Below are 19,523 nucleotides of genomic sequence, written 5' to 3'. Positions count from 1 at the left end.
GGTGGAGAAAATAAATACATACACAAATAAACACAAACATACTGCCCTAGGTACTCCATGAAAGTCTGCTCTCTGAAGCATCTTGCTCTTTTGGAGATCATGAGTTTCTTGACTCAGTTCCATCTTTCTGTGAAAGAGAAAGCAATTGTAGAGTATTGGCAGTGGTTGTTAGCAAATGAAAAACTGGTCTGTCTTTTGCAGCCAGTGTCAGAACTGAAAAAATTGCATTTTGGAAAATTTTACACTCTTGGGTAGTAACTTGACCAAAAAAATACTACGTACACATAATGTTTTTCTGTTATTTTGTATGTTGAGGAATGTAGAAGTAGGTTTTGCATCATAACACATACTGCTCCATTTCTCCCATCACAGTAAATATCGGAGTTGGAGAACCTGACTTCATCTTGGGACAGCTGTATCACTTGTCTTCAGTACAGGCACCTGAAGTAGCCAAGTCTTGGGCAGCCCTGGCTAGTTGGGCTTATAGATGGGGCCGGAAAGTAGTTGATAATGCCAGGTAAATTCATCCTTACATTTAAATTTGTGTGGCACAATTAGTTTTCTTAAGGTAAACTCAAGCTTTGTGTTTATGGTTACTGTTCTTGGTGGTCTGAAGTTACATCTTAGCAGAGAACTGAACATTCTCTTGATTACTTGCCCTCTATAAAAAGAAGAGAGTTTAATTTTGAGATAAGGGTGAAGATTTCTTCCTCCAAGAAGATTTCTATATACAGTCTTAGTGGGTTCAGTAGCTCTAGGAATACTAATATATCGGGGATCAATAATTCATTAAATGTTACAGTCAGGGAGAAGGTGTTCGTCTGCTGCCCCGGGAAAAATCTGAGGTTCAGAACTTGCTTCCAGACAACATTGCAGAAGAAGATAGAGAGAAAATCTATGGGATTCTTGGACAAGCAGTGTGTCGTCCAGCTGGGATTCAAGTAGGTATAAATTCGTTTGCTTAAAAAATGTTCAACTTCAGTGTTAACCTTGTTTTTCCTCCACTTGTGATTCATATTAACTCTTGTAAATGGTTTAAAGTTGAAATTCAGCTAATACAAGAGTTCTCTAAGAAACTGTTAGCTAAGTGATAACACACCGCTTCAATGAACTATGGTAATTATGATCAAGTAATGCAGCTGCAGGAGTTGCCTAGACAAAAAGTGGATTAGGAACTAATACTGCTTGTAGAAATGGTTGGAGGATTTAATAAAATCTGTTTTCTCTTTATTTGCATTTAGGATGAAGATATGACTCTGCAAATCACTGAAAATGAAGACAATGAAGAAGATGACATGGTGGATGTTATATGGCGTCAATTATTAACAAGTTGTCCCTGGCTTTCAGATCTTGATGAAAATGCAACAGAAGGGTTAATTAAAGTGTGGAGGAAAGTTGTAGACAGAATCTTCAGTCTCTATAAACTCTCCTGCAGTGCATACTTTACTTTCCTCAAACTCAATGCTGGTCAGGTTAGTGTTTGGGCTGATGAGGAAATCCTATTGTGAACTTTTCTACGTGATGATATGAACTATATACTTACCTTAGAGGAGTATTTCTTTCTTTCAAGGTTCCACTTGATGAAGATGATCCCAGGCTGCACTTAAGAAATACTTCTGAGCAAAGCACTGATGATGTTATTGTGATGGCAACCCTAAGACTGTTACGATTGCTGGTGAAACATGCTGGAGAACTTAGACAGTATCTAGAGCATGGGCTAGAAACTACACCTACTGCTCCTTGGAGAGGTAAGTGTTCTCTAGTTGCTAAAATCAATTTTGATGCATTTTCTCTGAATACAAGCAGAAGGGTATTCACTGCACTTTCATACAGTTTTTATTTAAACATAATGGAAAGAGAGCCTGGCTTTTACTAAATAATCTCATTTAAGGTGTTCAAGTCTGGCATGCATTCTGATCTTAGAATAGATAAGTAGCACCGATTCTGATCCCCTCCCTCCCACACCTTAAGACATTGAAGGGAGAAAGGAGGTGTAGTTTGTGAAGTATTACATTGTATTACTACCTTAAAAAAAATTAAGGTGAGTTTATTCCTAGCTGTAGTTTGAAAGGCAGTTCAGAGAAAGATGTGTGGCTAAAGCCATATGTTTCAGTAGTTGTTTGTCACTACACTACTGGTTCTGGTTGCTCAGGGACTTTCCCACAAAGAGTTATTGAATTAAAGTGTGGAAGGCAGCAGAGGAGGAGGCCAGCTGTTGCAAAACTGTACTTTCTTCTGAAACATCCAGTTATGCTAGCTTGAAGAACTATTAATATGACTCTCCTTATTTTTGAAAAATGGTACAACAGATACAATGTGAAAAACTCAATTCCTGCTGCTTGACTAAAGGATTTATATGTTGCATGTTATCTGTATTTGAATAGTAGAAGAAAATAACATGTTGCCTGTATTGTGAAAGCCAGTTATTTAAAAAGTTTTTACTGGGAAACTAGACATTTATGTTCTCCCAATGCAAAACCAGAAAGCTTTTAAAAATAAAATAAAATGCTGCATCATTTGAAGTGAAATGAAATGAATCAACACATTTTCTTTTCCTTTTCATAAAGGTATTATACCTCAGCTTTTCTCCCGCCTGAATCACCCAGAAGTGTATGTTCGGCAGAGTATTTGCAACTTACTGTGTCGGGTGGCTCAAGATTCTCCTCATCTCATACTATATCCTGCCATAGTGGGTACCATTTCACTTAGCAGTGAATCTCAGAGTTCAGGTATGGAGGAAAAAATAAATGTTCAAATATGCTTTAGCTAATACTTTTTTATATACTGGATAAGATTGTACTGAGGGTTTTTTTTCATTAACTCTGATACTTTCGATCTTAAGAATATTTTTATTATGGGACCTCACTGATACCTTTCATTTGATTTACCAGTTTGGCAAGTAAGTTTTTTTAATTTTATCACTGTATACTTTTCTATTAGTGTAATGTGGAGACTTGATGCTAAGTGAAATATTAAGTGATATATCTTTCAAGGCCAGAATGGTGTAGCTAATATTTAACATCTGTTTTTAAATTAGGAAACAAGCTGCCTTCTGCCATCCCTACTTTGCTAGGTAATATTCAAGGAGAAGAACTGTTGGGTGGCGAATGTGATGGAGGGAGCCCCCCAGCTTCTCAAGACAGTAGTAAAGATGACACAAAAGTTGGATTAAATGAAGATCAAGCAATGATGCAAGACTGTTACAGCAAAATTGTGGAGAAACTCTCTGCTGCGAATCCAACAATGGTACTGCAGGTAAATAATCCAAGTGTATGCTACTTGAGCTCTTATTTGAACAGCAAAATACGTAATTTGTGTATCTTGTGCGTAGACCTGCAGAAAGTTTGGTGTATCTTTGCTGTTAGGCTGTCATGTTTTTCACGTTGTATATCTACAAAAATAAGTCTTAATACCTGTACTTTTAGAAGTAAGTGAATCTTATTTTGTACAGGTTCAGATGCTAGTGGCTGAGCTGCGCAGAGTTACAGTTCTTTGGGATGAACTTTGGTTGGGAGTTTTACTGCAGCAGCACATGTACGTCCTCAGAAGGATTCAACAACTGGAAGATGAAGTCAAGAGGGTCCAAAACAACAACACGTTACGGAAGTATGTCTTTTTTGAATAATTCATGTGATATTCATAACAAATGTTTGTTCTTGGGGTAGCATACAGTCAAACCGATCAACAGTCTTGTTGCTCCTAAATTCGTGCTATCGTAGCTGCTTCTCTGTAAGCCAGTAACCTTATTTCAAGAACATTTTGATGTTACAGCTAGTGCTCTAATGAAATGAGAAACAGCAACAGTCTACCTGTGAATCCATGCTGGAATTTCCTTAGTAGGAATGTGTTAGAACCCAGTGCTTATTCAGTTGTGGATTATGAGATCGTATAGCCCTTCATTTCCAAGGTCTTTTTTTTACAAGTCAGCTGAAATGGGGACAAACATGTTGAAGGGTGTAATTTATTTGGAGTGTACTGTAAATACAGATATTTGGAGTAAACAGAACATTTTAATCTGCTTTTGGTTTTTAGTGTTCAGCAAGTCCTTTCTCCCTCACCTGGCTTCTCCTGTGAATGGATTTGTGGAAGAGGAAAGCCATTCACTGGGCACCTGGCTAAGCTTAAGAATGCCTGTTGAATTCTATAGTCAAGGCTGACATGGAACAGGAGAACAGCATGATTTGAATCTCTCTTCCCCTTCTTTATAGTGTGGTACATCCTCAGGAAGTAATAGTAAAGAGCACTTTTAATAAAGGAAATCAGTTGCTTAGGGTGGTTTGAGCTGAGTTTCTCCTCACGGTTTCCAGTGGAGAACCACCCAGTTCAAATGTTTCGGGTTAAAAAAAAAAAAAAAAGTGTGGTTCGGAGGAACATGCATTCAATGTGGAATGAAATATTCTTCCTTTTAATACAGTCATCCTTGAAGACCTCATTTTAGAGATGTAGTAATTTTTGTGATTTTTCAGATGTATCATTTGGAGTCTTATTTTAATGCTTTGCTTATGCAGTAACTTGGTTTTATGGAGTTAAGAGGAAATTTTGTTTGTGGTTGTTTCTTTTTTTTTTTAATAGAGAGGAAAAAATAGCAATCATGCGTGAAAAACATACAGCTCTAATGAAGCCCATTGTATTTGCTTTGGAACATGTACGGAGCATCACTGCAGCTCCTGCAGAAACTCCTCATGAGAAATGGTTTCAGGATAACTATGGAGATGCAATTGAAAATGCACTGGAGAAACTTAAGAATCCTTTGAATCCTGCTAAACCTGGAAGCAGCTGGCTCCCGTTTAAAGAGGTATTATATGTAGAGACTCTTGACATTCTTGCTACACCATGTGCTTGATCCTCTTCTTAGTATTCTCTTGCTATTTGCTTGCCATATCAAAATGCAGCTGGAAACTGTCTTTTCTGCAATCGCCACAGGCATACTAAACATTAAAGCACAGTAATTTTTGCTTCTGTAACAAGTCCTACTGACTGTGTGCTTTGCTGCATTTCTACCCAATGAAATTATTTTATTTTTTTCAAATCTTGCGTCTTCTGCCTGGGATGCTGTCAGTTTTCAAATACTGTCTTTCTGAAGCTTTATGCCATTTGAGTTTAGTGGATTAAAATTTTAGCAAGTTGGTACTCTGGTTATCTAAGTGTAGTCCTCGGGCTGTGAATCAGCATTCACGTGATCAACCCTTCCCAAAGATACTTTGTTTTTCAATTATGTGATCTTGTGTTAGTTTTTTATGGGTCTGAGGAGAAAGAAGATATTTATTCACTTGGATATCCAGAACCAACCTGGTGGTTTTTAAAAGTCTTACTAGACAGAACCTAGGTTCTGCTTTGCACAACAAGCAAGCATGCAGCTACATAAACAGGAGGTTGCTGAATGCTGCTGCTTTTGACCAACCAGCTCAAATATTTATAAATGCAGGAGCAAACCTCTTGAGGACTTTCATTTGTTGTGACTTTGGTGCTTATCACCAGGCAGGGTGTATTTGCTGCGTAAAGGATGTTTTTTAGTTTTTGTTATCTTCATCCTAAGCATAAATGGATTAGTAGGATGGCAAGGATGAAAAGTAGTTTAAGAAAAATCTTCATGCTTTCTGGAAGATGACCACCATTAAACCTGTTGTGGTGGTGTGTTGTTTGTTTTTTTTTTTTTTAATGAGAGCTGTTAAGTTGAACCTCAACCTAAACCAAAAAATTTCTTTGGAATAGGTTATGCTAAGTTTGCAGCAAAGAGCACAGAAACGGGCTAGCTATCTTTTACGACTTGAAGAAATCAGTCCTTGGTTGGCTGCCATGATGAACACTGAAATAGCACTTCCTGGAGAAGTTTCTACCAGAGACACAGTCACAATTCATAGTGTTGGCAGCACCATCACAATCTTGCCTACCAAAACCAAACCTAAAAAGCTGCTTTTCCTGGGTTCAGATGGGAAGAACTATCCCTACCTGTTCAAAGGTAAGAAATTAAGTTTTCTCATACAACTCACTGTCTCTTGGTAAATTAGACTATAGTAGAGTTGGGAAGATGCATGGTTGCAACTTCTGTTTTATCTGCCTGCATGATACGTAGAAAGAATTTTGGAGCACCTGCTCCCTCTCTTTCCCACCTATCACTTCACTGTATGTTTTTAAGGAATTTTGCTTTGTGAAACTATTAAGTCAGAGGTGTTTCAAATCCCTTTTTTATAAGGGTTGCATCAGAAACAGTGTTCTGCTTGCATGCATACTGGTAGGATTAGCTGGATGTACTTTTCCAGAAGCTAAAGGTAGCACCCAGAAGAGAACTTCAGAGACTTCATGCCTTCCCTGAAAGTGGAAGACCTATTCATTATGCTAGTAACTGTTGTGTGTACTGCTCACAGAGAGAGCTGTTATAAACTGGTGATTCTAGTAGGTAAATGCTATGTAATCATTTCGCGTTTAGGCTGAACAACTCATCTTTAATCTGCATAATGTATAAAGCTATTCATAGTCTGAAATGTAGTAGAATTTCAAAAAATGCTAAATTTTGGGCTTTAAGAGAAGATTTTTTTTTTTGTCTAGAAACTAAATTTTAAACAAAAGAAATTTATTTCAGGTTTGGAAGACTTGCATCTAGATGAAAGAATCATGCAATTCTTATCAATTGTGAACACAATGTTTGCTACTATTAACCGTCAAGAGACACCGAGGTTCCATGCGAGGCACTACTCTGTGACACCTCTTGGAACAAGATCAGGCTTGATCCAGTGGGTGGATGGAGCTACACCTTTATTTGGTCTTTACAAGCGGTGGCAGCAGCGAGAAGCTGCTTTACAAGCGCAAAAGGTAACAACTGTGTTTTATGCCAGCTAGAACAATTCAGAAGGGAAACATTTATTCTCATTTGCTTTGCAATTCTAAATAACGTAGTCTTAAAGGGATTCTGTTTTGTTCATACTAATGCAGAATGGTTCTGTGTGTTCATATCTCTTGGGATTTCACCAGATTTCAGTGAAATTGCATATAGGTATTTATATATATTACATTATGTAACATAAACATACTATTTTGGTGTAATAATTCAAGGAGAACTGTTTTTGAACAAATAGTTAACCTTGGTTAAAATTATTTTAGTTCCACATCTCACTCTCATTCTTGTTTAATTTTAAATACAGTTTTTACAGTTATTTTTAAAATTTAGCTTGGTAAGAGTAGAGTTAGGCATAACAATGTGTTTTCTGTTTATTTAGGCTTTTTTAACTATTGAATTTTGAAAGAATTCTCTGAGCTGTATAAGTCATCCTCAGTAGATGAGTTGATTTCATATTTCATTCTCACCGAAACTGAATTTGGAGTACTTTTCTGTGGTAGTGAGTTGCGAGATGTAAACTACCATTTTTACTTCTTCTAGGCTCAAGACTCTTACCAGACTCCTCAGAATCCTGGAATAGTGCCTAGACCCAGTGAACTTTACTACAGTAAAATTGGACCCGCTTTAAAGGCAGTTGGTCTTAGTCTTGATGTGTCACGTCGTGACTGGCCCTTGAATGTCATGAGGGCTGTTCTAGAAGAACTGATGGAAGCAACTCCCCCAAATCTCCTTGCTAAGGAGCTCTGGTCGTCATGTACTACACCAGATGAATGGTGGAGAGTTACACAGGTGTGCTCTAACAAATACATTTTCCCTTTTGGAAGGCTGTGTTTTTAATGGGATGAGGGGCAAGAAGTGCCTGGGATGTGTTCAAGCAATGATACTTGTGAGTTAGGTGAGCTAGGACTGCTGAAGTTTCTTGTAACAGGAAATGTTGGCAACTGTACAATCTGGAATAAATAAATGGTTATACGCCGGATAGCTCTACATTATTATACTAGAATTATCAGCCTAAGACATGAAAACTCTTGTAAGATATCAGAGAACAAATAGAAAACAGCTTGAAATGCATTGGTTTTGATATGTCTTACACTTAATGTTTTAAGATGGTAGTCAGTCCAATGTGTTGGCATAGGATTCCCACAAATAATTTTTTCCTGAAACTCTCTTTAAAGTCTTATGCAAGATCCACTGCAGTTATGTCCATGGTTGGCTACATCATTGGTCTTGGAGACAGACATCTGGATAATGTTCTTATAGATATGACTACAGGAGAAGTTGTCCACATAGATTATAATGTTTGCTTTGAAAAAGGTAATTTAAAAAATGCTATATGTTATTCAAATAAAAGGTTTCCCTTCTTGGTAATTAAAAGAAACAACTTAAATTTTTATCTTAAAGGGAAAAGCCTTAGGGTGCCAGAGAAGGTTCCGTTCCGGATGACGCACAATATTGAAACAGCGCTTGGAGTGACAGGAGTAGAAGGGGTTTTCAGGCTTTCTTGTGAACAGGTATGTTAGGAAACTTGCAGAAAACTGAGAGCTATCACTTGCCAAATACTACCTTAGAACTTTTCTATTAAACATTCTAATGTTATAAAGCCTTCACCTTTCCTGCTGTGATTTTAACTGGACTTATTTTAGATATATCCTATAGTAGGTATTTAAGAAATATGAGACTGTCGGATAAACACATATGCAAGTAGTGGTCCAACTGCAGTTCATTGGGGGAGGGGGACTTGTAACTCTAGATGTAAAATCTTATGTTTTTCTTGAAGCTTTTTTGTAAAGCATTGCTTACCCTCTTTATTCAGGACTCATCCTTTATAAACATGACAGATATGTTTTTAAAAAGAAAAATGCTCTGATCAAAGGGGAGTTTTCTTCCTCGAATCTTTGCTAGAGTGTAGAGTTTGTGTGGAAGGCTAGAATGCAATCTTTAGTTTTAGTGATGCTACTACAGGCTAGCTGCATTTGTACATACTGTGGTTATCTTCCTGCATTTGTATTGGTTAGGGATAAGTTACGGATATCCGTACCTACTCAAGTACAGTATTTTGCATTTAAAATTCCACTGTTCTACAAGGATAGTGCAAGATCAGGATGAGTCTGTTTAAAATACAATGCAGGTCCTTCATATTATGCGGCGTGGGAGAGAAACTTTGCTTACGTTGCTTGAAGCTTTTGTTTATGATCCTCTGGTGGACTGGACAGCAGGAGGCGAAGCAGGATTTGCTGGAGCTGTCTATGGTGGTGGTGGCCAGCAGGCTGAAAACAAACAAAGCAAAAGAGAAATGGAAAGAGATATTACACGTAGTCTCTTTTCTTCAAGAGTGGCTGAGATAAAGGTGAGATAACTACGGTAATTTTCAATTTTATAACCAAAGTAGGCCCCATGCTTTCACTTCATTTATTTGTGTTTTAGGGGTGGTGGAAGAGGTGGTCATTTATTATAAACAGTTTGCAAATTTTTTGAAGTTGAGTTTGTATTGATGGATGTGCTTATATGGAACTTCCAAGTATTTAGTTTTCATTTTCTGTGTGCTTAATTCGAAAACATGTTTTAATGTTTTGCCTGAGTCTGGGCTGGAGGAATAAAAATAGAGGTTTAGAGAGCAGTCTAAATAAAGAATGTCTGTTAAGCTTTAACAGTTAAGTCCAGTTCTTTACCATCTGTGTCTTGGTTGTAGGTTAACTGGTTTAAGAACAGAGATGAAATGCTTGCTGTGCTGCCAAAATTGGACAGTAGTTTAGAAGAGTATCTGAACCTGCAAGAGCAGTTGACAGATGTCGAGAAGTTGCAAGGAAAACTGCTGGAGGAGATAGAATTTCTGGAAGGTGCAGAAGGAGTGGATCATCCCTCCCACACGCTTCAGCACAGGTACAGAGGAGCCAGGAATTCTGTCGGGAATCTCACAGTTCAATACAGTTGCTTGTTTAGTAAGGTACTTCTGAGTTAAGTGTCAGAAATGTATGTATGAGCGAGGTTAGTAGCAGGGTAAAAGCTATTATTACAGTAAGCAAGTCGCTCCTTGTTCAGAAAAACTATTGAAACCATTTTCCTGCTGAATAATCTTATTTGTGTCCTACACCTCATACTCCATCAGTATAACCCGTGCTAGTCCGTGTTCCACACTTGACCCTCAAGACAAGAGACAGTATGTGCAGAATATGGTGTTGCACCAAATTAATCCACATAATGCAGGTATTGATAAATAGCACACAAATCTTTTCGTCTAGGTTTCTAATTCTTTATCTGATTTTTTAAGTTTATTTGAAATTGATCAAAGATTTTAGAATTGCATGAATATACACATGCATTCATTATTTTGTACGAAAACAGAATTAATTATTAACACAACGTTGTTAAAGTTTTATGTGATTGGTGAGAATATGTTATTTTTCTGATCAACAGGGTAGTTGTATTGTTCAGTATGGTTTTGTATTCAATATAGTTAAGTATTTTTTTTTAGTAGTACTTACTTGATTCTGTGGCTTCAATAATTTAGGTATTCTGAGCACACACAGTTGCAGTCTCAACAAAGAGCTGTCCAGGAAGCAATCCAGGTGAAGCTGAATGAATTTGAGCAGTGGATAACACATTACCAAACTGCTTTCAGTAATTTAGAGGCAACTCAACTTGCAAGTCTTCTTCAAGAAATTAGCACTCAAATGGACCTAGGTATGAAATATTATTTTGGGGTTTTTTTTAATGTTTTGAAAATAACTAGAGTTTAATCTCATGAGGAATTATGAGTAGCCTCTAACTTAAAGGCAAGGACCTGTATATAATAAATGAAAAGAAAGAGTGATTTGGAGCACTTCAGGGTTTCTGTACCAAGCTGTCTGAAGGAACGTCTGTCTTACCCTAGCTGGGCATGAGATTATTCTCTTTACCTTGTACTCAAAATTCTCAGTTTGAATTCTCCATGCCTCCTTTACCACAAGTAGAAGAATATTTTTGAAAATATGTTAACACTCAGTATTTGTGTGCTATAAAATTTGTGTTTTGGAGGTGCATCTTGATTTTTAACCATCTTTCTTAAAAGGTCCTCCAAGTTATGTACCAGCAACAGCGTTTCTGCAAAATGCAGGCCAGGCACATCTAATCAGTCAGTGTGAACAACTGGAAGGAGAAGTTGGTGCTCTTCTCCAGCAGAGAAGATCTGTGTTACGTGGTTGTCTTGAACAATTGCACAATTATGCAACAGTAGCTCTTCAGTATCCAAAAGCTGTGTTTCAGAAGCACCGAATAGAGCAGTGGAAAACCTGGATGGAAGAACTCATCTGTAACATGACAATAGAGCGTTGTCAGGATATCTTTAGGAAGTAAGTTGACAGAATAATGGATTGTTTGAAGAACTGAATTTTTAATCTACTTCAGGATTTTATTTTTTTAAATAAATTAATACTTCTATGAGGACTGATCTAGTTATAAAGCAAGACAAGATTAAGCTGTAATTCCAGAAGTTTGCAGAATAAGATGAAAAACTGCTGTAAAAATACGGTTCCAGAGTTTAATCTGTGTATTGCGAAAAGAAAACCAACTTATGTTGCCCTGTAATGAACAAATGAAGAGCCATGTTTGTGGCTTTAGGGTAGTGATATTTAGGGGTGTTAGAAACTAATAGTATTTAAAAATCACTGCAGTTAACTAAAAGTTTTTTTATTAAAGCAGATTTTCAAGCTTTTTTTTTTTTCTAAAGTGAGGCTATTTCAGCATTATTACTGCTTAGCTTACAAGATCTAGATTGTGTTCAAGCATTTACACTGAAACCTGTTTCCTTCCTGTTTCTTATCTTCTGTTCATTCTTTGCCTCAAAAACAGAAGACAGTCAATAGTCTTTGCAAATAGGTATGACATATGGTGCATTCTAGGACTTTATGAAAGTGTTGTTAGGGTAGCCATCAACTGCTGTGGTATTCAGAGTTGATACGAAGTAGGTGATATGGGAACTGTTCAGATGCAGAGTATTTTTCCTACCCGCAGAGCAGAATGCAATTTGCTAGCGCTTGAGAAGGGAGGATTTTGTAACTTTACTTTTGCTTTACAGGTATGAAATGCAATATGCTCCTCAACCACCTCCAAGTATGTGTCAGTTCATAACCACTACGGAAATGACTCTACAGCGCTATGCAGCGGATATAAATAACAGACTTATCAGGCAGGTGGAGCGTTTGAAACAGGAGGCAGTTACTGTACCTGTTTGTGAAGAGCAGCTGAAAGAAATTGAACGCTGCATAAAAGTTTTCCTTCATGAAAATGGAGAGGAGGGCTCACTGAGCTTAGCAAGTGTTATCATCTCTGCTCTTTGTACACTGACGAGGTGAGTTGCCTCTTGTGAAAATTTTTTTGTATGTGTTCATGTTTGAGACCACATAAATGTCATATTCAAGTGACACAATTAGGTGGAGAATGCAACAGCAGGCAGGTTGTCTGACTACATGTCGTAATTCATCTAGGCGAAATCTGATGATGGAGGGTGCAGCATCTAGTGCTGGAGAGCAACTGGTTGATTTGACTTCAAGAGATGGAGCCTGGTTCTTGGAGGAGCTTTGCAGCATGAGTGGGAATGTTACGTGCCTTGTGCAGTTGCTGAAGCAGTGTCATCTTGTGCCTCAGGACTTAGATATTCCTAACCCAATTGAAGCATCAGAAGCTGTTCACTTAGCAAATGGAGTATATATCTCACTTCAGGTGATACTTACTTTTGTGTTACTTTTTCTTTCCTTGTTCCCAACCTTTTAAGGTTTCAGCTAAACTATTCTTAACAGCTTCATCTTTAGACAGCTAGATATTTGCTTATGATGCTGCTGAGATATTTTTTTTGGTTGGACTTTAGTCTTGTTTGATGTGTTTGGCTGAGCTGAACAGGCATTTACTGCCTGCCATTTACATTTTTATTGGTTAAAAGAACCATTTTGATCTATACGTGACAAATTGTAAAAACTGCTGTTAAGTAAGTAACCATGAGAAAGCAGTTAAATTTATAGACACACCAGCTTTGTGCCTTGCTTTCCTGCTTTTATTCTGTTGCTGGCACTCCAGAACAACTTCCAAACTATTTAATCTGTGCTCTTTCTGTTTTCTGCTCCTGTTAAGCCTTATTTATTTTCACCTAAAACAAGTAGTTTAAAACAAATTCTGAAAATTTGTTTTACAGACCCCTATCTCCAAGATAGGGAAGGAAAAATATGCATTTACAATTTTGTGGTTTAGATATGTTTCCACTGTAATAAAATGAATGGGGGGCGGGGGGGAACAAACACATGGGCAGCAACTGGAGTAAAATATCTGCTGAAGACTTGGTGGTTTAGAAACTGCGGCTGATGTAAATAGCTTTTTGAGGCTTTGGGGCTTTTTTTCAGTTTGAAAAATATTTTCCTACCAACCTGTGTAAGCGTATTGAGATTTTTGTCACTTTGTTTCTTCGCTCTCCAACGTATTAGCATTTTAGAAATTTTTCAGAAACGTGCATGCAGTTGCATTGCATTGCAGCTGAGATCTTTCACCCACACATTGTTTTCCTCCCTGTGAGCTCTTAGGGAAGATGATGTAGCTCACTGAGCAGTCAAGATAAGTAATCTTTTTTGGTGTGTCTTGTCTCATTTTGGAGACAGAGCGCACTGGTTGGTGCTGTCTGTAGCTGCCTTTAGTTCTCAGATGCATTCTGCTTGGGGAAAATTGCTTTATGCCGCTTAAGGTACTGTTTTTCTTACCTGCATTGATTTCTGTGGCGTAAGACTTTAGCAAAATAATCACTGTCTGGCAAGCTTTTGCTTCTTTTCCCTTGTCTAGTCCAATCAGTTTAGCAAATCATAAATTCAGTAAATAATTTAACTCACTTGTTTACAGTTACTTAATGGAAAAGAAAAGCCACATAATTTGACGGAGTTGATTCGAAAAGTGTGATCTCTGTACTGCTGATCCTCTCCTGAGGATTGCTGTAAGGTGTTGCTGCTGATGCTGTTGAGGCAGTTGGTGCTACATTGTGCGAATATCAAACCTTTGGGTTTGTACAGGATTTACTGTATGCCTGATTTTTTTTATTAAAAAAAAAAAAGACTAGATTTTGACCCTTGGCTGACCGCCATCATGTTATCTTTTAGATATTGTCTACCACAGGGTGGTGTAATATTAAAGTGAGAAAGATGTTGCATGTGATAATTTTTGAGAGGGAAAAATTTCTTACGTTTTCATACTTACTTCCCAACAGGAATTGAATTCAAACTTCCGACAGATCATTTTTCCTGAAGCACTTAGGTGCTTAATGAAAGGAGAGTATACTTTAGAAAGTATGCTCCATGAATTAGATAATCTTATTGAACAAACAACTGACGGAGTCCCTTTGCAAACATTGGTTGAGTCTCTTCAAGCCTACTTAGGAAATGCTGCTATGGGACTAGAGGAAGAAACACATACTCATTACATTGATGTTGCAAGGTAAATCACTTTATTAGTTCAGGTATGAGAGAATGAAGACTGTAGAACATTAGTTTGTCTAAATTTTATTATTTCTTTGACATTCAGGCTTTTCTTGCCCAAGAATACCCTTAAGCAGAGTGCAGCGTCAAAAGTGCGCACGTTTCCTCTCTGTGTGTTTGTGTGTTTATCTGCATGCATACATAGAAATACAGAGCTATGGCAATTTACATTTACATCTGCTTAAAGTTCACTTTTGGTAGTCAACTTTCTCCGAAATACGTAGTTGTGATTTAATGTTTGAAGTTAATGGATGTTAAAAACAGCAACTGGTCCATTAGTTTGTGGGAGGAACCTGTGAAAGGGAGAGCTTGTAACCATGGCACCCCTCTTGTCAGGAGGTTTGGTGAGCAGGTTTTGCATAGTGAATCAGTGACTTGACTAAAAAAGGCAAAAAAACAAACAAGCAAACAGACTTGTGCATCTTGTAATGTGGGAGAGTCCCTTTCTGGGGAAGTGCTTGGTAGACAACCAAGCCAATTCAAAAGTTTCCTGCTGAGTAGAGGTAAAGACCTTACTGCCTCCTTGAGCCAGTTATGGTGGCTCGCTCTGTCAGTGGTACAATGAAGGCTGCTATACCAGTTGAAAACCATTTACTTTTTTTCTCTTAGGTTAATTTTCTTCCTGGTTTACCCATTGGCAAGCCTGCTCAGCCTGTTAGTTGAGGGTCAAAAGTGATATAAGGGAGGGAGAGGATAAGACTGTCCTTTCAGGAGCAGCAAGCTGTTAAACCATCTCAGCCATAATCCGAGACCTCATCCTTCACCTTGTTGCCCCGTACTCCATTCAGTCAGTTATACGTGTATGTTATGAAACCAGTACTTTGTTTTCAAGGAAGGAAAGATGATACTTACATCACTTACTATTCATAAATTTTTTTTTTACCATGCTCGTCGGAAGTACAGTCTGTATCATCTATGTGTATTTTAAGTTAGCTTTGTAGCTGGTCCTTTAACACAGTCCCATCTTATGTGATATCCTTAGCTGTTCTCATGAGACCAGCGTTAGGATTCGTGTTGTAAGCAGAGTGGGGCTGGTAGGAAAAGCCCGCAGAAATTCACCTTGTTCAGATGCAACTTAATTCCAATCTGTTCTAGCTATGGGATCAGTCAGTTTAAGAAAATCATGTTTATTTCTTGTAGACTAAGTAAAAACATGTTGTTTCTTTTTTTTTTTTTTTTTTTTTTTTTTTTTAAAAAGAGTACTTCATGCTCAGTATGGTGAGCTGATTCAGCCAAGAAATGGATCAGTTGATGAAACTCCCAAAATGTCAGCTGGTCAGATGCTTTTGGTAGCCTTTGATGGAATGTTTGCTCAAGTGGAAACTGCATTTGGTTTACTGATTGAAAAGGTATGGATTTGTTCCTTTCCAAATACTCTTTGCGTCAGGAATAGGAGAGTTAAAAAAAGTAAAAAAAAAAAAAAAAAACAACCCAAAAAAAAAACCAAAAACCAACAACAAAACAAAAACAAAAAACTAATTTATTTTCTTTACATTGCTCAGCTAAACAAGATGGAAATACCTGTTGCTTGGCGTAAGATTGACATAATTAGGGAAGCACGCAGCACCCAAGTTAACTTCTTTGATGATGACAATAATCGACAAGTTCTAGACGAAATTTTCTTTCTGAAGAGACTGCAAACAATTAAAGAATTTTTCAGGCTCTGTGGTACCTTTTCTAAAACATTGTCAGGTAAATAAATGTTATCAAATACTCAGTATTGCTTCGTGCATGTCTCATCCCCTGTCCTTTTGAGAAGAACATAAAATGGTCACTTTTACTGTAATTTACTTTTCATATACGTCAAGTATGCAGAAATAAAAATTAATTCCTGTAATCTTGCTGTGCTTGTAAGTCAGGTAATATTTTTCTAGGCGCATCAGATGTTTTGTTTGTAACAAAAATACTGTTTCTTTCCTTTAAAAGGAATTAGTTCACTTGAAGACCAGAATGCAGTAAATGGACCTGTTCAAATTGTCAATGTGAAAACCCTTTACAGAAACTCTTGTTTTAGTGAAGACCAAATGGCCAAACCAATCAAGGCTTTTACAGCTGACTTTGTGAGACAGCTTTTAATTGGCCTTCCAAATCAAGCTTTGGGACTGACTTTGTGCAGTTTCATCAGCGCTTTGGGTGTCGATATCATTGCTCAGGTGGAGGCTAAAGACTTTGGAGCAGAAAGCAAAGTTTCTGTGGATGACCTGTGCAAGAAAGCTGTGGAGCACAATATCCAAATTGGCAAGTTCTCGCAGCTGGTCATGAACAGAGCAACAGTATTAGCTAGTTCGTACGATACAGCATGGAAGAAGCATGATCTAGTGCGCAGACTTGAAACCAGTATTTCATCTTGCAAGACCAGTCTTCAGAGAGTACAGTTGCATATTGCCATGTTCCAGGTAAGACCACAATACATGTTTTTTCTCTCCAAATTGTGCATGTGGAAAGTCAGCTTTAGTTACTGTGTCTGAGCACAACAAGAACTTTATGTTTTGTTGAATGAGCTTTAGAGTGTTTTAATGGACTTGATAAATGATTTTGGTTTTAAGTTAATCTCTAAATATACAAGGGAAGAAAGTGTTACAGCTAGCTTCTTCTGAAAACTAGCTGCTTTCTGAGCTGCAAATGTGGCAATGTGTAAATTCTTTTTCAATTCATGTAATTTTTTTTATTAACCATGAGGTCATTTACTAGGAAAAAAGTATTCACTGGCTTTCTTACTATCAATGTTGTCCCATGCTCCTCCTTTTTTCAAACAGACTATGACTTTAAGGGAAGAGGTTGCTTAAAACAGAGGGTGTGCATTGTTGAATGTCATCTTGTACATTTCCTTCCAAGTTTTAATGTATTAACTGTCTCCTTGCTCCATTGTTTGGCTCATGAAAAAAATATAAATAGCAGCGGTATCAATGCTGAAAATGTTGTTCCGAGGCTTTAGATAAATGCCACTGTGTACCTTGAACTCTCTGCTGGTATCCAGTCGTGCTTCAGTATTGTTGATCTTCATTTTGTAGTGATTTTCAGGTTAAGGGTAAAGGCTTCTTCCATGTCAGTTAATAAACCATTTCATAGTTTGGTAAGCAAAATTGTCTTGGTTTTAATGCATCACAAATTAATTGTTTCTGAATATTGGGTGGGGTTTTCTTTAGATCAAGGAAGTACATGTATATCACTTCTAGTAAGTTAGTGACTGACTAATGGTATAAAGCAATATCCAAGCTAGCAAAACATAGTTTACAACTGCTTACGTAATTTAACACTCTCTAATGATTTAGAACTTTTAAGCATGCTGGCATCATCTGACACCTAGCCCTTTTAGGTTGCACTTTCTTATAAAGTGTACCAAGAGTACTAGAATTGCAAAGTATTTTGTGCTGAGCAATACTGATAATCAAGTGTTCCCATTATTTTCTTACAGTGGCAGCATGAAGATCTCCTCATCAGTCGTCCACAAGCTATTTCTGTTACTCCTCCACCTCGTTCTGCAATTTTAGCCAGCATGAAGAAGAAACTTCACACTCTCAGTCAGATTGAAGCCTCAATTGCAACAGTCCAGGTACAACTATTTTTGGGAGGTTTGTTCAGCAGCATGTTTGAATGTGACTCTAACACGAACTGCAAAATTACCTGCCACCTCTAGATGATGTTACCTCTCTTGCTATTGAAGCACAAATTTAGTGGTATTTTTATTGATGTCTTTCAGACTGTCTGATGTATACTGTTACATTGTTTGATTTTTTGCTGTCTCATACAAAATACTACCTTTGGAATATTCGTAAATCTGTTTCATGAGTGAAAATATGAATATGTGAAAGTGCCTTTCCTTCTGAAGGCTGATCATGCTCCTATTCTTTGTTTGACTTGGATCATCCTTACTATCATTTTACTAGCTAAGTGTCAGAAGCTTCCTTTGTAGATCTGGGCAAATCTATTGTTCTGTGCATTGAAGTTTGTGTGCTGTGGCTTGGCTCAGCTTTTTAGACTTTTTGGGTATCAGTAGTATAGAATGTTTAATTGTTTAAAATAAATACTGCTTAGCTTCTTGAATTTGGATTCTTTTTTAGTTGTGAAGGTACTGTTTGTAATAATATTTTTAAGATTATTTGTGAAATAATTCAGGACTCCTGTGATTTTTATGTAATTTTTAGTCTAGAAATGTGATTACTGTTAAATTGCTTTTGTAATTGGTTTTTTTTTTTCCTGGTGGGTTAAAATCAAGACAGGTGACTACTTTCATAGCGATCAAATCCTGTTGTGATGTGTGCTGAAAATAAACCTTTAAACAGCATACGTTAACATTTGTCAATCAGGAATACCAATCTTTTATATATATGGGTATAAGAATGTGTCTGCATGTGTTATATATGCGTAATTTTTTAGAAGTTAGGCTTAAAATTACATATATCCGTATGGATTAACTATATCTATGGTGTTTTTTTTATTTCCCCAATGCAGGAGAAACTAGCAGCACTTGAAGCAAGTATTGAGCAGCGTTTAAAATGGGCAGGAGGTGCTAATCCTGCACTGGCACCAGTCTTGCAAGATTTTGATGCCACTATTGCTGAAAGAAGAAACCTTGTACTGAAAGAAAGTCAACAAGCAAGTCAGGTACTATACATAAGTATAGTACTATTGACTTGATAAGTGCGTTCCCTCTTTGTTTCCTACTTGAGATTTATGTAGAAGATACGTTTCCTCCTCAGCATCTAAAGAGCAAACATAGATAACAAAATACTTCAAAAGTGATATGAATGATCTCTGGGAGAATTGCTGCAGGGTTGGCTGACCCTGAAATGATACCGTTACTGTAACAGAGCAGCTTTACTGGTGTACTTAAAATTCTCCCTTCTAAGGACATTGAACAAGTGCAGTTTGTATAATAGTTTAACTGGAATAATTTTTCTCACTCTGATTTTCAGGTCACTTTCCTCTGCAGTAATATCATTCACTTTGAAAGTTTACGTACTAGAACAGCAGAAGCCTTAAATCTTGATGCTGCATTATTTGAACTTCTCAAACGCTGTCAACAAATGTGCTCATTTGCATCGCAGTTCAACAGCTCAGTCTCTGAGCTTGAGCTTCGCCTGCTTCAGAGAGTTGTAAGTAAAGCTCAAAGCAAAATATGTAACATTACAGAATCGCTGTAATCGGGAGTTTTCAATTTTGTCTTTCATTCTGAATTAATGTTATGAATATCTTCTAATGGA

General features: G+C 37.3%; 1 protein-coding gene across 2 annotated transcripts in view; it reads left to right on the top strand.

Annotated features, from left to right (window-relative positions):
• The window catches only part of SMG1 (SMG1 nonsense mediated mRNA decay associated PI3K related kinase), a 72,346-nt gene that overhangs the window by 45,217 nt on the left and 7,606 nt on the right, over nt 1-19,523 (top strand). For both annotated transcript variants that reach the window (XM_075436859.1, XM_075436860.1), the window contains 26 exons: nt 373-517; nt 803-941; nt 1,242-1,472; nt 1,571-1,748; nt 2,568-2,729; nt 3,038-3,255; nt 3,452-3,606; nt 4,573-4,795; nt 5,713-5,959; nt 6,581-6,810; nt 7,376-7,624; nt 8,011-8,149; nt 8,237-8,346; nt 8,964-9,182; nt 9,525-9,715; nt 10,344-10,516; nt 10,884-11,163; nt 11,889-12,161; nt 12,298-12,532; nt 14,052-14,278; nt 15,518-15,668; nt 15,822-16,011; nt 16,246-16,715; nt 17,735-17,872; nt 18,772-18,924; nt 19,236-19,415. In XM_075436859.1, coding sequence (XP_075292974.1) covers nt 373-517; nt 803-941; nt 1,242-1,472; nt 1,571-1,748; nt 2,568-2,729; nt 3,038-3,255; nt 3,452-3,606; nt 4,573-4,795; nt 5,713-5,959; nt 6,581-6,810; nt 7,376-7,624; nt 8,011-8,149; nt 8,237-8,346; nt 8,964-9,182; nt 9,525-9,715; nt 10,344-10,516; nt 10,884-11,163; nt 11,889-12,161; nt 12,298-12,532; nt 14,052-14,278; nt 15,518-15,668; nt 15,822-16,011; nt 16,246-16,715; nt 17,735-17,872; nt 18,772-18,924; nt 19,236-19,415 — 5,306 coding nt within the window. The remainder of the gene's footprint in view (nt 1-372; nt 518-802; nt 942-1,241; nt 1,473-1,570; nt 1,749-2,567; nt 2,730-3,037; nt 3,256-3,451; nt 3,607-4,572; nt 4,796-5,712; nt 5,960-6,580; nt 6,811-7,375; nt 7,625-8,010; nt 8,150-8,236; nt 8,347-8,963; nt 9,183-9,524; nt 9,716-10,343; nt 10,517-10,883; nt 11,164-11,888; nt 12,162-12,297; nt 12,533-14,051; nt 14,279-15,517; nt 15,669-15,821; nt 16,012-16,245; nt 16,716-17,734; nt 17,873-18,771; nt 18,925-19,235; nt 19,416-19,523) is intronic.

The sequence above is a fragment of the Opisthocomus hoazin genome, chromosome 15 (assembly GCF_030867145.1).
Source record: "Opisthocomus hoazin isolate bOpiHoa1 chromosome 15, bOpiHoa1.hap1, whole genome shotgun sequence".
In the NCBI taxonomy this organism is placed as follows: domain Eukaryota; kingdom Metazoa; phylum Chordata; class Aves; order Opisthocomiformes; family Opisthocomidae; genus Opisthocomus; species Opisthocomus hoazin.
This window is presented reverse-complemented; position numbering and strand designations above follow the sequence as displayed.